The sequence below is a fragment of the Ctenocephalides felis genome, unplaced genomic scaffold (assembly GCF_003426905.1).
Source record: "Ctenocephalides felis isolate EL2017-DRISC unplaced genomic scaffold, ASM342690v1 CF-g0.4_SCAFFOLD_01886, whole genome shotgun sequence".
Lineage (NCBI taxonomy): Eukaryota > Metazoa > Arthropoda > Insecta > Siphonaptera > Pulicidae > Ctenocephalides > Ctenocephalides felis.
In genome coordinates this window covers 81,065,401-81,088,609 of record NW_020538040.1, presented here as the reverse complement: position 1 = coordinate 81,088,609, position 23,209 = coordinate 81,065,401, and the positions used below count along the sequence as shown (strand labels likewise).

General features: G+C 29.4%; 1 protein-coding gene across 1 annotated transcript in view; it reads left to right on the top strand.

The window, feature by feature from the left end:
* Window positions 1-20,996, top strand: part of LOC113377292 — a 116,906-nt gene extending 95,910 nt beyond the window's left edge. Inside the window, exons 3-6 of the mRNA XM_026617551.1 lie at window positions 11,982-12,190; window positions 15,884-16,017; window positions 19,032-19,278; window positions 20,841-20,996. Of these exons, the coding sequence (XP_026473336.1) occupies window positions 11,982-12,190; window positions 15,884-16,017; window positions 19,032-19,278; window positions 20,841-20,926 (676 nt within the window). The 3' untranslated portion in view covers window positions 20,927-20,996. The remainder of the gene's footprint in view (window positions 1-11,981; window positions 12,191-15,883; window positions 16,018-19,031; window positions 19,279-20,840) is intronic.
* The last annotated feature ends 2,213 nt before the right edge of the window (window positions 20,997-23,209 follow it).

The window sequence follows — 23,209 nt, the reverse complement described above, 5'->3', positions numbered from 1 at the left end:
GTGAAAATTGCCATTTGTTGGCATAGCTATATATAAAAATGCATGCGCCAAAACTATTAGATATACATCTAATATATATTAGATATACATCTAATATATATTAGATATACATCTAATATATATTAGATATACATCTAATATATATCATTAACACAAAAATAAGCGTAGATCATTACGGGGTTGCTCCCTTAAGAATATATCTAGGTTAAGATGAATATATAGTAAATGCAGTTTCAGATGATGCGAAATAACAGAATCGACAAACATGTAGTCATCTTATATAAAAAAATGAATCGCAAAATGTGTTGGTAAGCGCATAACTCAAAAACGCCTGGACCAATTTGACCAATTCTTGTTTTAAAATGTTCGTTGATGTCCAAGGATGGTTCTTACGGCGAGACTAAATCGAATAATTGCCTGGAGAACCCTAAAAACAGCCTTTTTCTTTTTCACATACAAACGTTTTCTAACTAAAACGTGGAATCAATTTGAGCTTTAATTTTTTATAATGTGTAAATAAATAAGGTGAATTAGAATATAAAGGTAAACTGGTGGACAGGTAAATTGGAGGATATGTAAAATGATAGAGAGGAGAACTGGTAGATAGACGAATATGTAGACAAATAAACAGGTTGACAGGTAAATTGATAGGCATGTAGAACGGGATGATAGGTAAATTGGAAAGCAGGTAAATTGGTTGACAGGTAAAATGGTGTATTGATAAACAGGTCGATAGGTAAATTTGTAGACAGGTAAATTAATAGACAGGTGAATTAGTAGACAAGTAAATTGGTGGGAAGGTATTTTATTGGATAGCTGGTAGGCAGGTTAATTGTAAAATGGTAGACTGGACAATTGGTAGATAGACAAATAACAAGACGGATAAACAGGTTGACAGGTAAATTGGTAGACAAGTGAAACGGGTTGATAGGTAAATAGGTTGACAGGTAAATTGGTCAGTCGGTAAAATGGTAGATTGGTTAATAAGTTGATAGTTAAATTCGTAGATAAATTGTTAAATAGGTAAAGTGTTGAGCAGATAGTAGTAACGTTAAACTAAATGTAACAAATACACATCTTTGTTCAACTTTTTAATTTGAACAAAATCACGGCAAAGCGTAAACGGGTACAGCTAGTACTCAATAAAATAAAATTTTACTCTAATTTATACGAAGTACCGCCAACTGAAATTAATATCAATTATAAAATTATCAAATCTTGTAGGTTTTTATATCAAATTAATTTTTGTGCCAAGTGATGATGAATTACTAGCAATGAGTTGTGTATGCAAGTATTTATTGAAATTCGCACGTGACGATGATAATTTAGAACTGTGCCATCATATAGCGTACAATTTGTCTGAAAATTAGTTCTTTGTTGCTTCAATATTCTACATACGTATGCTAGTTGCTTTATTATTTATTTGTATTGTTTATATATTAAATTTGACTGCAGGCAGAATAATATTTTTATAAAGTTTTTCACAAATGAAACCAAATGTTTTGAATATATAGTACCTACTGCCAACATATCCATGTATAGCTAATTGATATGTTTACTCAGAACCATTATACAGTTAACGAATGCGTGATCGATTTTCTTGTCGGTTTTTGTGGTAAATTTCGCGTAACCTACTTAACATAGCTAAGACGCCGAGATTAATGTTCTGCTTTTCGATGCATCAGCGTTTGTCGCACATCCAAATACCGAGCAAAATATTTGCATACAGTAAGTATTTTAGTAAGCAAGCACAAACGCTTATGCATTACCATGCGATACGATAATCTCTTAGCTTGGAATTACACAACTAAGGTTTAATGCGAATATAGATTACTAATCTGAAAAAATATTATTTTTCGTAAAATAAAAAGTTGTGCGCAAGTATCTCATTACTCGCCGTTATTGGTACGTACTAGAGATGGGCTTATCATATCCGATGCCGGATCGGTTAGGATTTGCCTCCGCTTCAGAGAGGAGTTATATCCACTTAACAACTCCACAACTCCGACAACTTTGCAACATAATACTTGACACAAATGTGTTCTCTAGTGTGTTGTTAACATATCTAAGGATTTATTGAGACTTTGGAATTAGTTTACAAATAATTCAAACATTTTTGTTTATATTATTATAATAATTATTATTTTATGCATTTCAATATGCATACAAATCTTAAATTGACAAAAAACTTGAGAATCAAAATTAATTTTGTAATTATTTTTGAAGAGAAAATATAGATTTCTTTGAATATGTTTATTTTTATATGAAAATAATGCAGTGAACCTTATATATGAAATAAGAACAAATCTTTGTGTATAATATTCACATTCTTTTACTATTTTCTTTTCGATAATTAATTATACATCATGTAGTTTGATTAGCATACTATTACTTTTACACAATTATAAAATCATAATTGTGTAAAAGTTATAACATACTAAATATTTTTAGCTGGTTTTATACCATTGAAAGAGCTCATTTACGGAAAAACATTATCGTATACAGAATATAGAATAAAATATAGCATTATTTTGAGACATTATATACCTAGAAAGTCCTATAACTGGCTGTGAGACGAGAAAAAAGACCACTTCTTTCGACCCAAATCTTTGTATTAGTAAAAAATCTCAAGCAAATATCTGCACATGTTACCAGATTTGGTACCAGTTTAAGAAAGTCCTATATGGCAAATCCTGTAAGACAACTCCTCTCGGATTCACTCCGAGGGACGAGTTGTGTCGGAGTGATAACTCCGGAGTGTGCTTTCTTTGCGGCATGTAATTTGTATTTGTAGATATTTGTAACAACATTCATTTACATCAGTAACAAAAGTAAATAGTTCTTGTTAGTTTATTTAATTTTACATTTGTTTTTTTTCTTGTTATCATACAGGGGAGCTAGGGCCTTGTTGTAACAGCATTATTTAAATTATTATATCTTGATATCAAATGATTACTACGAAGATTTTTACGATGTACACATAGATAGATACTGCAACTATTTTTCTATCGAATCAAGCAAAAATATTATGCAGAACGGTTTACATGTGTATTAGAAACCAAAAAATAGTTTAATATTGTTTAACCGTTGTTACAAATAGCCCCTAGCTACGCTACTCTATAAAATTGCAACATATCAAATTTTTGTGTATTAGGTTAAAATTTCAAAGATACCTGCTTCTAATCGAGTACAATTAATTTATTTAATTACCTTTGCTCATGCTTGTATTTTACTTATAATTATTTCTTAATATAGTGAGATAATAAATTCAGTTTTTTGAACAAACAATAAACAAATAAACCATGAATGAGTTTTACAGCCCATTCTGTTTCGTTACTATTGTTCTAGATACTTGCTTAATAAAGATGTTGTGCTTAACATAACGTAAGCAATAACAAGTCGGTATAAAATGAAACTTTATAGAGTTAAATAAATTCCTAGAATATATAGGCAATTCCGGGATGACATGTTTCGAGCTATTCGTAGATAGTTGCCTAAATTGTCTTCGAAGCCATTCATACTTGGGTAGTCTTGAAATGATAAAAAAATGATAAAATTTTTGGGTGAATAATTTTATTACATTTTCTTAAATACGTGATACACATTCTATAAACAAACATCAAATGTTATAGCCTATAACTCTTGAATGAATATATGAGACGGTGGGCACGCTACTATCTAATAATATATTCTCTGGTTGTGATTTAGTACAAAAATCATAGTTAAAAAATTGTGGTCTTTTACATTTTTAAACATTTTGATGTATTTTCTCAAATTTGCAAATATATCTTATAAGATATTTTGTTAATTTTAAGTTAGGCTCAATAGTTTTTATATATAACATTTATAAAAGCTTACACTTAGGTGATGTGAAAAGGAACAACTATGTTACCGTTAAGAAATTTACCCTGGCAAATATGTAAAAAATAAAAGATATCAAATAAATAAGTAATTTAAATCGAAAAAAAGCAATTTTGCATAAAAAAATTATATAAATAATTATTCCAACTCTGCTGATGAATATTTCTGACAAAATACCAGATCAAGGTTACTTACAGTGTTATATCACTGTAAAAAATGCGCCCATGAAATAATATTTAGCATTATTGAATAATGTAGATATTATTTCATAAAATCCCTTTAAATTTGAAATAAGCTTAAAAAACATTTCTGTGATATCAGATTTTATCTGTATAGTGCGGTGGATAGAAGTGGGCCACGTTTTTATTTTTGGTTGTAAAATGACTAAAAATGAAAAAAATGTCTTAATTTTATTTTTAGTTGCAAGGGTATCATAATAGATGCTAGCAATTATGTTTGAAAATATTTATCTTTTTCAATGGCAAAAAAGTGTTTACTGAAAATGTAGGGAAAAGTGAGCAACCCAAATGTTTATGTGAAAAAAATGCTGCTATATGCTATAAATTCTTACTCTATTTATTACTCTTCATACAGGATAGCATTAATCAAAACCTAATTCCTTTTATTTCACTATTTCAAAGTATTAAATAATCCTTTATATAGTAATGCATCCTGTATGTAAACCCTTCCTCAATAATTAATCCTTTTCTCTAAGAAATGCAGATTTCTTGAACTAATTCACAGGTCAATATATTATTGAATACTAATGTAATGGGCAAACGAATCAATCAAAAAATGATATAAAATTATGAAAACTTTGAAAACAGTGTTTACTAAAACTTCATAAAAAGCAAGATAAGTAATATCTTAAAATCCAAACTAGTAACAAGTATTGCCTTAACATTCAAACACATAACATTATATATAAATCTCTAACATCATAATATTTTATCTAAATATATAGCTATATAAATTATTTATCAACTTTTAATCGGTTCGATATAGCCACTATCTAATAACATCTAGTCCTTCGGCATTATCCGCGAAAAGTGTACTACTTTAACCAGGTTTGGCAGCATCTTGGTGGATCACAAACTGTTTTTATAATTCACGTTGTGAACCAACCGGGTCATAACATAGTTTGGTCCGATCGAACCGGAACTAATCGGTGTTAACATGTGTCTACGAAGCGATTTTTTATGGAAAACTAATGTAGGTCAGTTAAATTTCTGAAATCAAAAAATATTCCTTTCGAAATGTATTTATTGGTTCATTTACAGTTATATATATAATTCTTACAGATAACCGGTGTTTGTATAAAATGTTTTTAAAGTAGTGAATTTTAATCCTTTATTAAATGTACATCCAACGTGTTTGAATATGTAAATCATGTATTCAGTTTAAACGGTAGTTGAAATTTAAATATTCAGTGGCGAAAGGAAAATGATCTCCCTGTATTATTTTATTCACATGTATTTTTAACTGTTATTCTAAGTCTTCGATCCTTTGTGCCATCGAGTATAAATATAAAAAGAAGTCCGGGTCAAACCCGCTCACTTAGCGATGCGAGTGATCATAATACGCTCATCGTTACGCATGAGTTCGGCGCCCTTTCGATCCTCCAGTCTTTTGTCGAAGGCCGATACCAAATCAGAAACGAGAATTCTGCAAATAGTTGCACCGAGTCTCATTACGGATACGCCGAATGCTTTTCGGGTATGCTTTCTGCTACCTCGTACTCTAGGATATAATTCTGTTAATTTTACCTTACGTTACACAACTCAGGTGCATCCAAAAGTTGCATGTTGTAACTTATTTATATGTGCTGCATTGTATCAATTCAGTATCAATTCAGAAGCATCGAAACTGGAAATAACAATATTCTTTGTTAATAGAGATTTTTTAAACGGATCATCAAGAATCGGATAAGGGAGATACGCAAAATGATCAATATGGACCAAATGACACAGTGGTCTTATTTAAAAATTGCTGGTTTTATCGGTTTCGTTACGTTAACGTAATAGCAATCCTGTAAGATGTTGAGCGTCTATGTCACAGTCTTATCGCAAAAATCAGTTTAAACGTGTTTCGTACCTGCAACAGTTTATTTTGAAGGTGGTTTTGTCATGTTTTATTTTGGTATCTATTTATTGATCTTCGTGATTATTTCAAATAAAATCAATTAACTTACTAGTGATTTCGATTAATTTTGTTGCTAATCAGGTGTTTAATGGAATTTTGATTAATTGGACATTGATATATTGATACATTGGACAAAATGACATAGTACTATTTCGCAAGCATTACAGGACCAAGAAAAAAATTAAAATCTGCCAAAGGTGATTGGCTTTTAACTTCTACTCCAGATATGCAGAAATTATTTATTAAAAGTAGACCACCAAAAGAAACCGCGAACTTGTGGTTCACAGAGTTGTGATTGGCATGTGAAGTCAATTGTAAATATATAATGAATGAGTTTTCTTATTAGGAAAATAACAAACGGAGAGATTATTCAAGTTCATTTGGGAAGTTCATTGTTCTAAAACCGATGAATCCTTTCACGAATTTTAAAGAAAATTGTCTAATTAGAATTGCATTATTCTCATAGTGTGTAAAAGCAAACCGAAAAAAGTTCTTGTTCTAAGTTTTAAACAAAACCCACTAGAAATAGAAGAAAGCAGCATATTACATTTTGTATTAGTTTTAAATTTGATGTAGATTTGGCAGACCAGATGGCAGAGAAATTCGACATGAAGTCGAAAAGCTACGGGAGGTCAACATTTTGGACCTATCTCGATAAATCTCCGATAAATAAATATTGCGTAAAGAAACGACGGGTGAAAACATTTACAGACACGAATTTTTGTTCTAATAAGCTTCTGATGCATATAGAAAATCTGAAGAAAACCAACACCGTTAATTAGTTCGAATTTGTGCGTACGAAAAACTTGTCAAAAAAATTTACAGGTTACAAAACAATAAAATATGTTTGCATCAAATGTACATTTCAGACTAAAACAAATTGTAAACAATGTGAGAAATCCGAATACGGTATATTATGTATGTTTATGACATTCTGTATAAAAATTTAATTTTCATTGTTTTTTAGAAATTATATAAAAATAATTTTAGACGAAACTTCATGTAAATTTCTTTCGTATATACATTAAGCAACAAATCAATTATTATCTGAATTGAATAATGTAATAGAAAACTTTTTAATTATAGGTCGCGATGAGCATAGGTGTAGTAAAATTGTCGATAGGTTTAGTGTTAATTGTGAAAAAGTGTCCTAGAATGAAGAAAATGTCTAAAACAAGGGCGAGCAACCTTTTTAACCCACGGGCCAATTTCAATTTTAAAATTTCATGGCGGGCCGCACGTAATTTATATATACTAGCTGACCCGGCAAACGTTTTGCCTCAGGAAATATTTTTAGAAAATCATTAGTGTAAAAAATGTAATAAATGTGTAGTATATAAATGAAAGGGGTAGCTTACACAAAAATACATTGATATTTGTATTATGTTATGCTAGGCTTAGCGAAACGAGTGAGATTTTCGTAACTCTAAAAAAATCTAATTTTCTTTTAAAAACAGTTTTATCTTCAGATTTTAATATTAAATTTTAACTTTTATTTGCTTTTATTGCTCCTTTTGCAAGACATTCAAAAACTATGTACTTATTATGCACATCGTAAAATGTTTGTACAATAGGATAAGACTGCAAATCAGTTAGTTTTATCGGATGTAACCATTTCGTTGCCAATATCTAAGAATTGATTTATAATATTGCAACGAATAGAGCGGAGAAATTTAAGCTTTTTTATAAGCTCAGAAAAATCTTGATCGAATTTTAATTAAAAACATTCACAAAAAAGACGATCATTGTTAATTGATCGATTATCGAGGTAAAATGACTATTATAAAATAAGAGAGTGAAATTTGGAGTTGCATGTAGTTTTCCATTCCGCATTAAATAAAATGAAAATAAAGAATAAAATTTAAAAACAATGTTACGGTTGTACAACCCATGAAAAAATAATTTGCTTTTTCTTTTTGAATAAAATTAAAGATTTTTCATAAACTCAAAAGTCTGAACTAAAATTAAGTCAAAAAGATTCATTGACTGAGTGCGGGAATAATGTATCTGCAACAAAATTACAAAATTGCAACAAGAAAAAAACAAATATACAAAATTGAAAAAAAGTATATTTTATTTAATTACGAGTGTATATTATAAGTGTATATAATTATTTATATAAAATGAAAACAAATAATATTTAAACAGTGAAACTAATTTACTTGAAAACTTTAATGAAAATTTTGGCACTGCTTTTCTATATAAGCTGATCAATATCAGCCTTTTTTTCAAATCTTGTTCTTCATTTTATTTTATTTTTATTGCGTACGCAGCTTTGACATATTTCACTCAATTTTGATCGGTGGAATTTTTTTTATGAATTTCAAGGTTGAAATTAACACAGATCTACAAAAAAGTTATCCCATGTACCTTTTACCGCTGAAGATAAATCTATAGTCAAAATTGGTACGCAAAATATTTGAAAACTGGCAAATCTTCAATACATAAATTTTCCTAAATCAATTAATTATTTTTCAGCAGCTTTTCTTTTATGGACCTGTGTAATTATTTGCACACATACGTACTTCAAAAAAATATCATAATTTTCTTTGCGTTTTTTTTCAAAAGCAAAAATTTCTCATAGCTGACATGAGTTTTATAAAAAATTTCGATGTTTACCGAAAAAATACATTTTTTTAATCTGTATTATTTTGCATGCTTTTTGATCACTTTCTGTTATGGTTTTCATACAGTGTACCTACATCGATGTTAAATGGCAAAGAAAACAAATTAAATAAAATTTGTTCACATTCTATTTTTCTAAATATGGAAAGTGAAACACAAGATCCCGCAGAAGATATTATTCTTCATTACCAAAATGACGAAAGTACTACAATTATTCTTTCATATCCAAAACAATTGTAGTTCGCCATTTGGGTTGTATACTCCTTTAAGCATTGCATCACTATTGAGCTAGCGTACTTGGGTATTAAAAAGCATCGCTATATACACGCTTTAAATTGTTCAGAAATTCTTTAAATTTACGGTGATTTAACCCTCGCGACTCTATAAAATTTACTGACAACAAAATTATCCTTTACAGCCGTATTTGTTAAAATATATAGAAAAATTACCCTACGGGAAGTTAATAATCTCTGGTTGAGAAACGCTTGGCGGGCCGCAGAAAAACATCCGGCGGGTTGCTCATCCTTGGTCTAAAAGCTATATTTTCTGACGTGGTGAATGCGTCCCTGAAATCTTACTCGGTTTCAGCGGTCAGCTCATTAAAATGACGACGTGTTCTCCGCCCGTTCTCCGGAGGGTGTTTCGCGATCTTCATATTTCCATGACCACGTAAAATATTTGATGTCGTGATAAAAACTCGCAACGCAATGTTCCAGCGATCGTTCCGCTACGATGCTGTTTGCACAATATTCGATGAAATATAGTATTTTCATGCACAATGTCATTTTGTATTGATGCAGACAAAAAATGAACGTTCTTGTATACGTTTTGAAAACTTACGAAGAAATTGCTTGCATATCATTTGCATATAAAACAAGAGCCAAGTATTATGATTCCTAATGCATCTGCTTTGTTTTGCCGTTATAATCCTTCAAAGTGTAGAATATTGCCAAAGGATATGGCGGTCCAATTTGACTCTGGGAAATTATATTGTGAAAACTAAAACAAATAACACATATCAAACTTAACAACTATCTAACCATGTTCAGTAAAACTCGCTCCTAATTTATCTTTGTATATACATATGTGTTTTTTGTTGTTTTTAAATAATTTGTCACTTGGTTCTTTTTACCCAGTGGCGGGATAAAATGGGTTGGTCAGGGGTGAAACAAATCCAATGTTTTAATTCCAAATTTAAAGATATTTTGCGAAATAATAATTCAACCAATGCAAAGTTTTATGAGTATATTTTTACAGAGATAACACTGTATACAACCTTGTCCTGATATTTCGCCAGAAATATTCATCAGCGAAGTTGGAATAACTAATTATTTATAACTTGAAAAAAAAAATTTTTTTAACTTGATTAACTTTTATTTGAGTACGCATTTGCCAGAATAAAGGTTCAGTAGGTCCTTTTTACTTTACTCACGTATAAGTCTTTATAGAGATTATATAAAAAAACTGTTAAATCTAACTTAAAATTAACAATACATCTTATAAGACTATCAAAATTGCATTGAGGTCTCGAAAACTAAACAACGGTACTCACAAACAAAAAAACTAACAACGATAGAGAATACTTTTGTTATAAATTTTTAAACGTTGTCGTTTTTCTTCTGACGTCGTAAGAATCAAGATAATGGCTGGTTTTACATCTTTTGCCTTCTACTTCCAATATTGTTGTTAAAAAATTCTTAACTTTACTTTATTTTCAGATATCGGTGGTGGACTTTTTTACCAGCGAAATTTTAAGTCTCGCTTTACCCTTTATGTATAATATTCAAATAAATAATTAGTATTAACTATTCTGCATTTGAAAATTGCACTCTACATTTTGCCAAAAATTCTGAATAAATTTTGATAAATTTTGAAAATTCGTTAAAACAAATTTAAAAGTTTGTTAGGTTTCGAAAATTTTCGAAAATGATTCTTGAAATAAAAGAGCGATCTTAACACTATGCCGTCCGGCGACACCACAGTGGTGTCGAGCGCGAACTAGCGCTTAACAGCCGGCGACACCACAGTGGTGTCATGAGCACAGTATCTTCCTTTGGCCAGTGGCAGAAATCTTTCCATCCTGTTGGTGTTTTAATTTAGATAACAAAAAGTTACACCCCTCAACATTAGTAAGAACTAAAAAATTATAATTTTTCGATAATATTCAGAATGGGCGGGGACAAGCAAAGTGATAACGAATTAGCACTACCGGCGCCAAGCGAATAAATTTTTACAAGACGTGCGGACGGCAAAGTGTTAATAAACCTTTTTATGATGACAGAGTTCATTGTCTTAACGAATAATATAATATAAATTTAAGGTCCAAGAAAAGTGGTTTCATTATAAAAAATTCATCCACATTTAAAATACCGTCATAATTTTAAGAGTTGTTTTATCTCAATTCTTATTAATCAAGTCGATTATTTACTGATAGTCTAAAGTTTTTGCAATTTCCTAAAAACTCAGATATTATAATGATACCGAAGTATATAAACGATTATGTAGCCTTTATCATGTAAAACTCGTTCCGCCATCTGCACGATGTAAATGGTTTGTGTCTATACTACAATTAAATAATATCTTCATTTTCTAAAGAGCTAAAGAGTGTGGTTTGTAGGCATATAATCATTTATATATGTTATAAATAAATAAATAAATAAATAAATATATATATATATATATATATATATATTAGGGTGGTTCTTAAAATTATCATTTTCGAATTTCCTTGCTCCCAGGACTCAAATGGTTCCAAATTGATAAAAAACAATTCTCTGAAACTTAGCTCTTAATATTAACGTTTAGATAGAGCGCAATTCAATCAAACTTCGTATGGAAAGAGCATGAAAAAATTTTTGAATATTATAATTCATATTCGCAAGCTAGCCCGCCAAACATTGTTTAGTCATAAAAAAAAAGAAATTCAGAAAAGTTTAGTCAGAAAGAAGAAAAAAAAATAGAAAAAATTCAGTATAAAAAATAATTGATTCCGCATTGAAAGGGATAGCTAACACAAATCAAATTGGTGGTTCACTCACTGGAACGCATGCTACAAATAAATGTTCTACATAATCTAAATATAATTTAATTTAAATTTAATTGGCATATTTTGATATACAAGATTTTGATCTTTTATCAGTTTTGTATGGTTAAAAAACGTTTGCCAGGATATATAGCTAGTGTATATATATAGCATTTTTACGGTAGTTACGAACAGATTAGATCTTGCGAAGTGAATATTATGAAAACATGAATGAACCCATACTGAAAAGTATATATTAAAAATCATTTTCAATTCCATGTTTGAATGAATATTCCATATTTGAAACTAAGACTGATTGTTTTTTCATCAGGTACGCTCCTGCACAGAGTCCATCCACGTTGACATTTCCAGTGACTGGTGTCCGAGTTCGGCGACCGCTGGATCTGTGTGACGACTCCCAATGCTCCGTTACGTTGCAGCGGTTGGACGCCACCACCAAAGGCTCCTATCGGTGCGAAGTCTCCACAGAAGCCCCTACCTTCCACATAGCCCACAAAGCTGCGAACATGTCTATAGCTAGTAAGTGATAATTTATTCTTATTAACAATTAATAATTTAATAGTGATTTATTAATAAAACAAGTGGCATATCTATAGAAGACCATTTAGTATAGGGTAGGGCGGGTCTAGTTGAGCATAGGGGCAAGTTGAGCAATCGAAATATCTCGAAAACTATTCACCGTCCGTTTAGGCATTATATGGCGAAAAGATAGAGGTCTGAGAGAAATAAACATACCGCGATCGCTAGTGGCCGCTGGACAAATGAGTGAGGATCACGGGCGTTTTGTTTATTATGAGACCAGAAAGTAAAAAAAAATTCATCACGAGTTTTCGTCTGGTTTAGTCAAATGTTATTTAATTTTAAACAGGTAAATGTTATACTTCCTTATAATTATAGTACTTTTAATATGCTCAGAGATTCTGGGTATAATTATCACGTTTTTTTTTTATAAACTCACATTTATTTTGAAATTCCGAGTTGGGGTTAGTTAAGCATAGCTGGTAAACTTGTTCTGTCACTAAGACAATTCCCATTAACTTCCAGAAATTAATTATTATTTTTAAGATTTAAGCTAAGTCTGTGAGTAATAATATAAAGAAATAATGATTTTATACAAAAATACTGAATATAATGGTAAAATAATTCCTAAGATACGATATTGTTTTGTAGAATCTACTTTTCGATAATTATTCAAAGAAAATTATTATAAGTTTTGTTTTCTCTGTCAATAAAGACTATAAATATAGAACTGGTTATTAAAAACTTATTTTATTTCATCACTAATCGACATTGAACCTATGATTTCATCATATTTTCTTAGTGCTCAACTTGCCCCACCATATTGAGCATACTTGACTTTTTGCATTTAAACAGCTGTAGCTTTTAAATTTTACTTATTACCAAAAAGTAGTATTAACACTTTTGTTAAGCGATAAACAACAAATCCATTAGGCCGTATAGCAATTTATTGAGACTTTTCATTGAGAGGCTACATCCGTTTAAGTAAAAATTTGCCCTACCCTACTTTAGAAAACATTGTTCTTATTGATGAGAAGACATGCTCATTAGTTTTTGGTAATGGCGGATTCACTCGTTCCGAAGATACGGCGCAAAAAAGTGTAAGAAATGACATCAGTTTTTAAAGGAAGAAAAGCGTCCGATTTGAATGATTCAAAAAACATTTTACTTGTATCGACGGATTGAATAACATTAAATAATCAATTAGCTCTCTAGACGCTGCTTTTGATACCAGGTTCTCCAATTACTTGCCGGATATAATATACTTCTATAATCTATTGATTATAATTTAATATTTAAACAGGGCATCATATTGCCAATCTATGACCAAAAACAAATTTTGATCTTATATTTAAGAGAAAATGATAACGATAATAGTACTAATAAATAAGTTGACTACAATCATTTGATATACAGACACACATATATACACACATACATCAATTTTTCTAAGGTGTGCCAAAATATACAGATATGCAAAAAAAATATTTTCGATTTTTTGCGATTACTATAACTCACCCTAAGGGATGTTAAAAAGATGATAGTATAAAAATTGGTTTTACAATGATTTAAAAAGAATATTTAGAATATTGTCCACTTAAGGTAAAATTCTTTGCACCACTAATTTCATAAATTTTTAACTATTATGCAGTTTATCAATTTGCATATCGTGACGGACAGTGAAAAGCAAAAATTATACAACTAATGACAAATTGACTGCAATGAATAGTAACTTGAGTAACTTGTGAAAGATTTACTTTTTACATAATTTCAAGCTCGCCATAACAATATTGATTTAACGTTGAACCCACAAACCATAAATTAGTTATTAGTACTCCGTGGTTATATTGCGCGAACGACTTTCCATTTAGCGGTGGCGTTTATGTTAGGTTATTAACCGATAATATAAACACGCTTTCAATTGCCGCACGTTTTTGATTATTTCATTATGTGATTTAGTGAAACCAAATGTTGAGTTCTATTTTACAATAATATTATTTGAAACATTCTTTGAGAATCGTAAAAATGGAATCCTTTTTATTATGTCAATACTGTTTACTGATAAATAGTCAAAAATGTCGGATTGTGATTGAATTAAATTTTTCTCTATTGAGTCAATTTTTGTATAATTTTGTTCAAATTAATTATACTATGATATTATATTATTATATTGACGGCCAAGTCTTTAAAAATGGCTTTCAATAAATCAAGCAATGAATAAATAAATAAACTAGTGGTTCATGGCATCGTGCCTTAAAGCAAATTGCTGGAACTACCTGTACCCTAACGAAAAATTCGAGTAATATTGAATGTTTTCAAATTGATTATTATAAATACTGTTTTTATTATTTACTGTATTATTCTTATTTACGACGGCGTTTGTATAAGTATTACAGAAAAGTGAATAAGCAAAACTTAATCAATCAAATTTAAAATAAAGGAAATTGTCTAATATTTATAAGAATTATATAAACTGAATTGCAAAATCTTTTTTTTATTTAAAGTATATATGTAAACAGTGCTTTAAAACTAAAGCTAGAATTAAAATTAAAATTCGAATTATTTTCGATGTTCAAAAAAAATTTTTTTTTTGTAAATTAAAAAATTATTTTTTTTCTGTTCTCAAAAGTAATAGTTTCGTCAACATAATCAGAAAGTTTTTTGAATCAAATCAACAAATCGGCTTAGTTTTCTCAAAAACTGCCATTTTTTGCACATTTAGCTCTGTATGCCAAAGACTAATCACCACTTCTCCTCATCGTTATAATTGGAATGTTTTTTGAATCATTAGAATCGGATGAAACTCGATTTCAATTTTCTAAACTCTTTGCTCCGTATCTCCGAAACGGCTGGACCTACCTCCGCAAAAAAAACTAATTAGCACATCTCCCTATTAATTGGAATCGAATGCTTTTTGAACCATTCAAATCGGTTAATCCGTGCGCCTGAAAACGTGGACAAAAATTGTATCCATAAATAAATGAACACACACACTTCCATTTTTTCTGAGGTATGGCAAAATGTTCAGAAACTTTCAAAACGTGAAGATATGCTAAACTTTTCAATTCCGATTCTTGGATGATTACAATAACTTACCCCACGGGAAGTTAATAAGCATCGCATGGCATTTTAACAAAGGGTGCTGGCAATATGAAAATTTGTATAATTTTTTATCCTAACTATATTGGAAACTCTGACTGTGCAACTTTATTTGTTAATCGTCTAAAAACAAACATATTTTTGCATAAAGAAACCATTAGTAGCAATTCCAGTTGCACGTCACAATTTTGAAATTATATAATATAAGGTTCGCCACGTAAGTAAAAAAATGATATAATGAAACTACTGAATATTTTCCCAAATTTCTTTTTTATTTGAAAGTACAATCCGCCTGGTTAATAATGGAAAATAATTTTGCCTCGGCTGGCAATGCTGTAGGCTACACTATCGGTCCAATATTCAAGTACATCGATTGTGTGAAACAATATTTAAATATTTTTATTTATAGCATTTTCCAAATATAATATAGCACCTATATATGTGTAAATGTTTTTAAACTTTTTTTGAGACAAAACGATATTCAATATTATCAATTGCAATATTTATTGTTATAAGCTTGCATAAAAATAGTTTGCTGTTGGTAATGTTGAATAGTTGAAATTAAGAAGTATGTAATCAATAATTGTTTATTAGTTTTGCCTCGTCGAGATCCCATAATACATGGCCTAGCCGAGCACTATTCCGTGGGCGACATGGTCATAGCAAACTGCACGGCCGACAAGTCGGACCCACCTGCCAGAGTCACTTGGTTTATCAACGATGAGCAGGTGCGTACATCAAGCAATTCACTATAACAACTCTATGAGTTGATTGTAAAAAAATCTATGAAGTTACTTAATATATCATGAGAACCATCATTATCAAATGCTGCTTGCTGTTAGCGAAGCTTTGTATAATATTAAATAATATTTGTGGTTGTACGTTTAAATTATAAGTTTATGATATGTAGACCTAGTATAAAAATGATTTATTTCACTAGGATGGTTGTAACAGTTTTTTTTAATTAATATATCTTTAAATCCACGGATTATATTTCTAGGAAATAAATATAGAAAGTTTCTGTAACTATTCCTTTGCCTAATTAAGTAAAAATAATTCTACAACTATTGTTCATTATTTCACAATTAATCATTTTCTAGAAAAAGTGTGATGTTACAACTTACCCCGTGTTTGGGGCTAGTTGTAACGTCTACTAAGTCAAATAGTAAAAACCAAAGCAAAGATAATGATGCCTCTTATCATTTATTCTCTACTTACTCTTAAGAAAATTTACTTTTTTCTAAGTCTCTAATTCTCTTTATTAATCAACGCAAATCATAATTAACACAACTAAAATATATAGAAATTATTATCACTAATCAAAGTAATTCACAATTATTATCATAAAACAAAATTAAAGATATAGTGTCTTTTGTAACGCATTTTACATGTATATAATGTTTTGTTTCAACTAACCCTAGTTGTAATTTTTTTACATTAATCGAGATAACTATTTTTACAATTTAGCAATCACAAAAAATAAATAAGACTGATACATTATCAAAGATTAATAGATTCGAAACAAAATATGATGTATAAAATGAAATTTTAGTCGATAGTAATAATGCAAGCCCAAACTTTATGATAGATCAATTTTATATTACCCATTAAAAATGATGGACCTGCACAGTTCTGTTTCTTGCATCGGCCTGCGGGACAATAGCTATGACAATATTGTATAGGAATGTTTACATGTCCAATCAAGACAAAAAAATATTTTATTATCATTTAAGATCCTATTGAAAAATTCCTGTTACTAGTTACTTCTGTTACAGATAGCCCATAGTCCCTATAATGATTGTGCGTGTAAATGGTGTTTTGTCTTCTTTTGAAGAATTTTTTCTACTAATTATTAGTTCGTTATCTTAGTTTAATAAAATTCTATGCGTAAGTTTATTACCAATTAAAAGTATTTTTTAAGTAATAATTAGGCGTGGTCTGCAATATTTTTCTCAATATGTTTAATTATTTGTTATTTATTTAAAGGTGATTCTGCATTGTCTTACATCATTTGTATTTATAAACATACAATTTGTATGTAACTAGAATTTCTATATATGTATTACCATATAACATATGGTAATATGTACTAAATTAAAGTCTTTAGTATCTTACATTTTCATACAGCATAATACATCCTGAATTGTTCTGAATTGAAATAAAGAATATATTTTTTTTTTATAATCAAAAATTCAAATTCGCAATGTGTTTCGAGGTTCATGTTTAACAACGTCAAAAATAAATAAGTTTGTTCATGATTAATGTTTTCCTACAAGTACTGCAACGTGTTTGCAGAGTGCACCAAATCGAATTCCTTGAAGACTCTTGACTTCCTATCACATGTGATCGTAAACATACACACAATTTTTATTGATTTAAGTACAATTTTTCTTGATAAAATTATATATTTAAAAACTTAAAGTAGTACATATTTATATTATATTTTTATTTTTGCATCTGTATAGAATTTATTAAACTTGCTGTTATAATAACTTACTGTTTTAGTATTAAGAATTTCAAAATTTTATTAAACTAAATTTTTGCAATTAAATGACGGTTAATGTAGGAAAAAATCACTAAGTTCATGGGGTTACGGTTAATGTTATTTTGGTAGTAAATGGAAAATATACAATACAACTATTGGATAGTAGTTATGATATTTCTTCATCTTAATAAAAATTTATTTCCGTAAAATTTTTAATTTATACATATTGGAACAAATTTAATGAGCGATGTGAAACAACAGACCTTATATTTGGCTCGAATGTCGCATTGCAACTTACACACAAAAACATTGTTTCAAAGTACATAATGAAAAAAACTATCAATATTTATATTATTCAGAAAAATGCCATTATTTCTATAATCTACATTTTAAATAAAACATTTATCACAATAAACAATGCGAATTAATTACATTCTGCTGTGCAAAATAATAAATTCAAAATAATTACACATATCTCCCGTTTTAAAATCTAGAAACTCTAAAAATTTATTTTATATAAAAAAACCGTGCTAAACCAAAATCAGTATGAAAAAACTTTTTTTCAGTTTTTAATATGATGAATAACAAATACATTGAGCGATTTTTTATTACTTATTCATTTATTGGTTTCTTATTTATATCTTTTGCCGTTGTCGAACTATATATTTTTTTCAATTATAGATTTTGTAACAAATAATTTTGTTATTTGCTCACATTGAATAAATTCACGTTAATAATCATATATGAAAAAAAATTAAAAATAAAGTTTAAAGTCTATTACGCTCTTTGTTTTAGTTTTATTCAAAGAAACTACCTTAACACATAAAATTTAGTTTTGATCATATTACGGGGGAACTCCCCATCTTATCTACATTTTTCCATTACAGACATAAACTTTGTGCTAAGAATTTGTAACTGTAAAATGTTTTGACAGTAACACAATGAAAATGTTATAGTAGATATAAGCAAATTATTATTTAGTGTTTAAAGTTAAAAATTTAATTAAAAAATATTTTATTCACCTTGTGAGATCGAAAACGTGTACAACAGGGAATAGGTGTATTATAAATGAAATATTATTTATTTTATAAATTAATAAGAGAAAAAATACAATATACTCAGCCGCTAACATTGGTTCACTTTATTTTCGAATATAAATATTTAACATATATTTCCGGCTGCATTTACCAATTACAGCTATATGTATATATAATGTGTTATGTTTAGAAACTGAATCTAATTGTAATTTCTGAGCAGGCGCATCCTTCGCTGGTGTCAACTGCAATATCCCAGACGTATGCGTTTGGCGGCGTGTCCTCGCGATCGGTGTCCCTGCATCTGCAGGCGGACCGTCGGCTGTTTCGCGGCCCTCACGCCGAACTCACCGTACGCTGCCTGGCGGTCGTTCCGTCGCAACCCGCGAGACAAGCCTCAGTCACGGTCTCACTGCGGCCGTCGCATCAGCAGTTGCGGAACCAGAAATTAGAATGGCCTAATAGCGCAGGTAATATCTACTAAAAACATAAGATGGTTAATATCAAATCTATCTTGAACTCATTCATTTAGGGGGGCTTAAAGGTCCGCGGTTCAAAAGGCATTTAAAAGTAGAGGCTAAATGAATGTAATCAGTCGTTACCGTAAATTGCACATCATCGCAATCAAGGGGCGCCACCTTGTTAACTTTTTTAACAAAAGTATTTTTGTTTTGTTGTGGGCCCTTTTATTTTTAAACCGGTGGTTTAGATTGCGAATATAATTCTTAAGTGTAGGGGGAAGTCCCGTAACGCCGGACGGCACCAAAAACCGGACACTCTATTTAACACGAATTATTTAAGCGAGTATAAATCTTTTCATTTCAAAATACAAGTGGAAGGGGCATGGGGGGCACACATGTACAGGATCACGCGCCAAGCCTCGCCTGAGACGCACACGGCCACGGCGAGAGTTACCCTTTCATGTTTTAGGCGCAAAATAACGGCGTAACCTAAATATCAATGGAAGTAATTCTAGCATATTTATGCATTTACATTTGAGTGTTATGCTAAGATGAAAGTTGTACTTATCCGTAAAATGGTAGAATATTATTAGATCTTTTAACCAATTTTAGTAGGTTCCACCAAATGAACGAAAATGTCTGTCCCTTAGCACCGCACACTGAGTCATCCCTTAGTCCCGGACAGTAAACATATTGATATTTCTTGTGAGAATTTACGTAATTTATTTCAATTATTCAATTTTGTTCTGTATGAGTGCTAACGGTCACTACATACCCCCATTCTTCGTATTTCCTAGTCAAAGAATGAAAATCATATAATGAATAATCCAGCTGAGAGCATCGGTGTGGCTCAGCCAAAAAGGTGGATAAATAGTGATTTTTTTGCAATATCTACGAATATTCGTCAAAGACACATGTGCAAACATTCCAATGTGTGGAGATGGCTACATATGTGATCAATGCAGGTTATTTTAAAATGCCCGGTACTAGGTGCCACTGTTTAAAATCATATTTTTTGATACCAAAGTTTGATTGATAGTATTAATTATTTTTTAGCAGAGATTGCGGTTTTGTTAATTTAGTTTGATTTCTAAATTTTGTTCTAACATAAATTATAATTTAATAAACATTTCGTAAAATATTTTTTGATTTATTCATAAATAACCTTAGGTGTCCGCCACCAGGGGACTTTCCCCTACGTATTTTAATTATTTCATACTACTTTTTTAAGTTAGATCAAATAGTTTTTTATATAACCTCTAGAATAACTTGCGTGCGGTTGGGTTAAAAGAGACTATTAAACCTTACGCTGATGAGGAAGAAAATAGAAAATAATAATGTAAAATAAGTTTAAGAAATCTATTTTACAAGAGATAGGTTAAATTAATAGTTATTCCAACTCTGAAGATGAATTTTTCTGACAGTTTTATACGAAATAAAATAAAGTTACCCCGTGTAAAACGGGGTATAGATGTATTATATATAAATAAATGCAGATTAATATAATACTCATACAGAATAATATAAAATCATACATATGTTCAATACCACTAATGATATTTTTGTTTCAGATTCGCAGCACAATAGCGCGCTTTTACGGATACCTATCGTAGTGGCGTCAATTTTTTTTACGTCTTGCATTAGGCATTTATTATAATTCTTAAATAATTGATAAATATATCGTTTATATATACTGTTTTCAGTACGATATACTAACTTTTATTCAATACACGATGATATATATTTTGCTCAATTTAAAAATTTAGACTAAAAGGTTGTACGGTTAATTATCATTAGCTAAATATCGATATGTTAATTCCAGTGTAAATTTATATATATATATATATATATATATATATATATACATATATATATGTATGTATATATATATAAAAGTATATATGCGTATATATGTATATAGGTATATATGCGTATATAAGCATGTACGTATATATTTACTTTGTCATAGCAAAATGGTGAAATTGTATATGTGACTGTATCCCTAATGCAGATGATTAAAAGTATGATAAAGTGCTGGTCGATTTTTCTAAATAAACTAATGGCAAGTATTTTTATCAATTACCCGTAAAATTAAATTACCATTCTAGCGAATTGCAACTTTCATTAAAATTATATAATCTCTTTAACCTATTTACTAGTTAATAGATAATTTCTGCAATTTGTTACAGAGGGTATCAAAGCTATATTTAGAAAAAATGCTCTTGGTTAAGAACGAGTTTGTGATGAATGATTATATAAATATCAAGTTAAAGTTATTAAAACAACCGATTGATTTATAATTCACATCAAATTATGCAGACTAGGTTACATCTAATTCATATTAGTAATTGAAATTTTATTTATAGCCAAAGTTTTTAAAAAAAATAATATGCTACAAAAATTCATATACGTTTTTACACGCAAAGGCATTTTCAATAAATAATGATGCAGTAATATAACATTAAAGTTTATATGCAAAATTTTAATCATTTATAATCGTCAATATATGCATTATTTTGATGGAAAACAGTATACAATATTTATTAGTTTTTATATGTAAACTAATAATAATATGGAATTTATGAATTGTCTTCTGTTCGTCGATTTTAGGGATTTGGCCAAATCTCCTGTTCTACCATTTATCTATGACCTATTTGTATATATATATATATATATATATATAATCTTGTATTATGCACGTTTATATTAATAAATAGGAATATATTTTATTACGATAGATTATATTTGTTAAAAATAATGCGGATTTATTCATTTTTTTATTGTCTTTCCCAAAGTACTACCTTACATAGAATGAGTTAGATTATTTAATAAAGATTTAAAAGTGATTCCAGCTCGAATGTAAATGGATGTTAAATATACCGAACTAATTTATAAAATTAAAAACCGTATTGTATTTTGATGTACAAATTTCGAATTTCGAATTTCGGTCGGTTTTTTATCTTAGTGCATTGCACACTTTTACTCAAGAAAGTGAAATTAGTTACCTTGTATATTTAATTATGGTGTTTTATAAATTATTTTCACAGAATGTATTGAAATGCTGCGCTATCATAGCACTAGGACGAAGGGTTGATGCTTGGAATTTGCTTTTTAGATATCATTTGTGTGATATAAAATGCCAAAAATATTCTAACAGTATAGAATTCCTATATAATATGAGTTACGGTGAGAAGTATGAATCTTTGCCAAATTACTTTAATGTATAATTCTTAGCAATTATTGTTCAGTTATACAAAGAAAGTTAATGCTTTCAGATATTCTGAAGATTGTATCAAATATACGACAGTTAATTATGTTTAAAATTTCAATAGCTACATGATTGTAAGTGTAATGTATTTCAATTAATTTTACAAAATAATTTGCATAATTACATGAAATATATAATGCTGCGCATGTACATATATGCATTCTAAACGAATTGCCATGTAAATTAAGTCAATTACCGTAGTTATGTAAGGATTCACATGATGGAAATGTTCGATGCTTATATTCTGTTGCAGATTCTCCAAACATTTTCGTTTTCCAGACAAACATTAAAAAACTCTATAAAAACAAAATGAAAAAAACTCTCTATTAATGTACATTAAATATAGCTTTGAAATTATAATCACGTTTTTGTATCGAAGTCCAAAATGTTTCAACTATTAATAAATTTATATTTTCAATTTTTCGGCTTAATGTAATGTTTACACTATATTTTATTGATAGCATTGCGCTATTTCCTGCGGCTAAATTAACTTATTATTAAAATCTACATTGTAATTTAAATTAATATAACTTTGCGATAATTGTGGAATTAAAAATATTGCAAAGAGTTATTTTATAAGTGCATTATATATGACGTTATAAAATTTTAATGTTAAAAATATATAAATAATTAAACAATGCAAATTTTCTGGAATAACACATGAATAATAAT